This window comes from Myotis brandtii, unplaced genomic scaffold (genome assembly GCF_000412655.1).
Source record: "Myotis brandtii unplaced genomic scaffold, ASM41265v1 scaffold579, whole genome shotgun sequence".
NCBI lineage: Eukaryota > Metazoa > Chordata > Mammalia > Chiroptera > Vespertilionidae > Myotis > Myotis brandtii.
The window spans coordinates 1206442-1211105 of record NW_005370171.1 but is presented as its reverse complement, the minus strand read 5'-3'; the positions used below and the strand labels follow the sequence as shown (position 1 = coordinate 1211105).

The following is a 4664-nucleotide window of genomic DNA, read 5'->3' as shown; positions in this document are numbered from 1 at the left end:
CAGCTCCGGAGCCTCTGTCCTGCTTCTGCTTCTGTGAGTTGGGGCAGAGAACTTGGAACTCTGAATTTCTCACGTCTCTGCCTTTGTTTAGAGGTAGTAGCAGTGGTTACTGGGATGGTTGTGGGCAAAGGCGGCAGATTTAAAAACAACTGTCCTGCCCTGGCTGGTTTGGCTCAGGGGACAGAGTGTCGGCCTGGGGACTGAAGGGTCCTGGCTTCGATTCCGGGCAACAGCACATGTCCATGTTGCCAGCTCAATCCCAGTAGGGGGCCGTGCAGGAGGCAGCCGATCAGTGATTCTCTCTCATCATTGACGTTTCCATCTCCCCCCCTTCCTCTCTGAAATCAATCTATAATAATAAAAGCATAATATGCAAATAGACTGAACAGCAGAAAGCCTGGCTTCAACCAGGTCTGCGAGGGCCTACTCTCCCACGAGTTCCGTGCATCGGCCTCTAGTAAAAATATATTTAAACAACAACAGCAACAAAACAACTGTCCTCCCGGGGGCTGCGTCTCCCCCCAGGCCTCTGTGAGGCCTTTACCTGCTGTGCCTGCACCAGGGCCCAGTTCCCCTGGGAGGCGGCCTCCCCGGAGCTGCACCGGGCTTCGGCGAGCACCCAGAATCAGGAGGCCGAGTGCGCTTCCTGGAGAGGAGCTGCAGAGCAGAGCTTGTGTCCGCTCCTGAGGAAATGCCCCCGCACCCCCGGGGGAGGGCTGAGGGTGGGCACCCTCATTTCCGCGTGGCCGGGACGGTGGCACTTCCTCCTCCAGCTCTGTGTCCCCCAGCTGCTCTCAGAATCCCACGGAGCCTCAGCCGGGGGCCTGCAGGGTCCTGGGCCCGGGCCGGCGGCTGCACTGGGCCTGTTTTCTTGGCGGTTTGCTGCTGAATTGTGCAGGAGAAACCCTGGCGAAGGTTCCCCCTCCCTGGCTGTAAAACTCTGTGTTGATAACATTTCTGAAGGTGTAGACTGTGCGTCAAGCTATGTTTAAGTGAAGGCTCCCGCAGTTCCACCAAGAGGAGGGCCCCGGGGCCTGCAGACCGCGATGGGCTCTCATTCGGTTTTCGTCGTCTCGTTTTTTGATTTAACGCTACGTCCTGGGTTTTTTGTGTCAATCAGTAAAGCTCCAGATGACCTTTCTAAATGCCATTTGGCATCCATCCTGCGGGGGACCTGCAGGCCCACCTGCACTTTCAGGCCTGGGCCCCTGTCCCCTGCCCTGAGGCCTTGGCTGCAGCACAGGGAGGTGCCCGCTGCTGTCCTGCGAGTGCCAGCAGGTGGCGCCCTGGCTCACGGGAACCAGAGCTTCAGGCTTGCCTGCTCCCGGCCTGCCGGCCACCAAGCGGAGCGAGAGCAGGAAAAGCAAGAGGCTGGACGGCTGTCACTTCTCCCAACGCCTTTCTTTTTTCTCACCCCTTCCCTGCCTCCAGCACGGAGGGTGCCGCCTCCCCAGGCAGCATCGCGCTGCATTCTGGGAGTTCAAGGCTGGCTGTGGGATTCTTTTTTTTTTAAAATATATTTTATTGATTTTTTTTTTACAGAGAGGAAGGGAGAGGGATAAAGAGTTAGAAACATCAATGAGAGAGAAACATCGACCAGCTGCCTCCTGCACACCCCCCACTGGGGATGTGCCCGCAACCAAGGTACATGCCCTTGACCGGAATCGAACCCGGGACCCTTCAGTCCGCAGGCCGACGCTCTATCCACTGAGCCAAACCAGTCAGGGCTTCCATTGATTTTTAGAGCAAGTGGAAGGGGGGGAGGAGGTGAGAGGGAGGAAAGGAGAGAGAGAGGGAGGGAGAGAAACATTGATGTGAGAGAGACACCGATTGGTTGCTGCCCACACCCTTACCTGGGCTGGGAATCGAGCCTGCAGCTGAGATACATGCCCTTGACTGGGACCCGAACTTGTGACCCTTTGGTCTGTAGGCCAACGTTCGAATCACTGAGCCAAACCAGCTGGGACAGGCTGTGGGATTCTTGGCCACCGTCCACCTCAGAGCTTCTTGAGCTTTGTTGTTACAGTGCGAATGCCTTGCATAAAATTTCCTGTTACTTTGGCTTTTCCATAAGACCTTTATTTGGGGGGAAGACGCTGTCATCTTTAATTTTGCTTCCAGTTCCCAGGCAGAGAAACAAACCCAGTAAGTGTTCCTCAGGTGGAGCTTGTCCGCCCCCTGGGTGCTCAGGGCGGCGTAGCCGCGTGTGCTGACGGGCCTCGGGCAGGAGCTGCCTGCGGCAGGGACCCTTCCAGCTGCCAGCGCAGAGCCCTTTCGCTTCTCTCAGGCTCTCCTGAGGGACGGCCTTTCTGCCAGGTCAACCATGACCCCTGGGTGACCTCCCCAGGTCTCCTCTTGCCCCTCCTCTGCCCGTCTTAATGCCTCGCCCCATGTGGGAGCAGGCGGCCGAGTCCGGGTGTTGGTTTCAGAATCAGAGGGCAGACCCTGTGCCTCTTCGTGCTGGGTCTGTAGGCTTTGCCTCTGGTCCCTAAGTGACAGCCCTGGGGGCACAGCCCAGAGCAGCCGAGGGTGAGGCTGGGCCTGGGGGTGCTCCAGGAGGCCTGGGGGGGGCACTGTCAGCTCCCAGGTGACTCCAGGCCAGAGGCCGTTGGAGATGCGATTAGCCCCATGGGGATCAGGTCCCGAGTCCCCACGCAGTGACCAGCCCAGCTTCTAATGAGTTTTTTTATCTCACGGAATCTGTTTACTTAAACCTCAGACGACATTTGAGTCACGCAAAAGCACAATTGAACACATACGTGAGTTACACAGCAGAGTCCACAGAGCACATGGCCTGCACACGCCCGGCCTGGCCAGAGCCGCGCCTCCCTCCCGGGGAGCCCCAGCCCCGAACTGGGAAGTGATCGACTTCTTCCTCTGCATTTGCGTCTTCCTCACTGTCTGGTCACTGACTAGGCCTCACTCTGCAAAGCCCGCCTCTGGGTGGGGACAGGAGGAGGCCTGGGCGTTCGCTGGGTCTGGCCCAGGCCAGGCTCATCCAGGTGCGCACTGAAGGGATAGCCTTCGGAGGGAAGTGTCTTTCATCCGGGGGTGGCACCTCCACCCAGTGCCCTTCTGCGCAGTCCCCGAGTGCCTCTGGCCACCTGGGCAGCTGCGGCCCAGAGCCGCCGGCCTGGAGGAGGGGCTGCAGCCGCTGCCTTCCTGGCTTTTGCTGAGAAACCCATCCCATCCCCTTCAGCACACTGACAGCTCCTCACAGCCCGGGTGTGTGTGTGTGTGTGTGTGTGTGTGTGTGTGTGTGTGGAGGGGCCTTTGCACCAGGTCCCACTTCGGAGCATATTCCCTTTCAAGTGTGGCCAGGGGCGCGGCGGATGCAGGCAAGGACGTGCCGCGGGTTCACGGCCACACAGCGCTGCCTCGAGCAGAACAGCGTGCGCAGGGCTGGGAGGCACTTCCTCGGCGTCTTTATTGCCCAAACATCAAGTTTTATGAGTCTTTCCGGGCATCGACTTTACACGGTCGTTAACCCAGTGCTGGGGCCTGCGGGGGCTGGGGCGGGTCCCTCCTTCCGTGGAGCAGGCGCCGGTGGGGGCCTTGCTTGTTGGGCAAATGCCCAGGTTCCCTTTGTGTGGCTCATCCTGCCTCTTGCTGCCTGAGACCTGAGGTTCTGGGTGTCTTTTCTCACTCCTGGGGGTCCACGGCGCCCCCCCTTCTCCTTGAGCTCCAGGGGGCACTTGGTTTTGTCTCTGGGCAGTTGCACGTGGGACGGGGCCGGGGGGCACTCTGCTTGGACCGGCTGAGGCCTGTGGCCTGGGCGTCACTTTCCCAAGCCCGCTTCTCACTGCGCGGCCACGCAGAGGGCAACACGGAGTGTCTGCTGGCATTTAGCACAGTGCCCGGCCTGCCAAGGCCCCTCGGACACGGTACGCTCGACTCTGTCCCCTGCAGGGAGGGGACCCGGGGTGCAGCGCAGGGAGTGATGTGACAGATGCTGTCACGTGTTCAGGTGATGGCTGCTGGCTCCCAGCGGCTGCCTTGTTTCCTGTCCTGGAAGATTTGCTGCCTCACCTGCCTTGGGAGTTTGTTCCCCTCCAGGGTGGGGGTTCGGCCCTCATCCCTCTCTCCAGCCCCTGCAGGTGCGTCACTCCCCTTCCTGGGACACCCGCCCCCCTCTGCCCAGGAAAGCAGGGGCTTTCCCACAGGCTGGCCTCTGGGCCTCCATTCCTCTGCCTGACCCAGGGGGTGCCGCATGGCAGCATGACCACCTCCCCCCAGGCAAGGCTCCCTCTGCCTGCCCCGCCCCTCGGGCCTCTCCTCCAGCCCCGTGGGAAGGGCCGAGGCCCACCTCTGCATCACCTGGGTGTGGGAGAGTCAGGTGGATTCACGGAGCCCATGGCCCACGGCGGCTGCCTCCCGAGGCGCCTCGCGGCCCTGCTCACACCTTGCTTCTGGTTCAGTTTCCAGGCCGAGCGGCCCGCGCTGAACGTCGTCATCTTCCCCCTGCTGCACGAGGGCCTGACTGACGTCATCCGGGACGTCCCCATGGTGCACCTGGACGAGATCACCTTGTTTAAGAGCCGAGTGGCCGAGGAGCCGCCCAACCTGTGGTGGTGAAGGGACAGCCAGTCTCCCGCCGCGGCCTGTGGTTTTCGTGGCCGAGGATGCGGGACTGCTCGGCGGCCGTGTGGCCTCTGCCTCTGCCT

At 60.8% G+C, this 4664-nt stretch overlaps 1 protein-coding gene across 3 annotated transcripts in view; it reads left to right on the top strand.

Moving 5' to 3' along the window:
• The window catches only part of FBXL18 (F-box and leucine-rich repeat protein 18), a 92741-nt gene that overhangs the window by 15780 nt on the left and 72297 nt on the right, over window positions 1-4664 (top strand). Inside the window, exon 5 of one of the 3 annotated variants that reach the window (XM_005878946.2) lies at window positions 4419-4640. The exons of 1 other annotated variant lie outside the window; for it this stretch is intronic. In XM_005878946.2, coding sequence (XP_005879008.1) covers window positions 4419-4575 — 157 coding nt within the window. In that variant the 3' untranslated portion in view covers window positions 4576-4640. Of the gene's footprint in view, window positions 1-4418; window positions 4641-4664 lie in introns of those variants that run through there. One more of the 3 variants, XM_014549998.1, reaches the window with a different exon arrangement.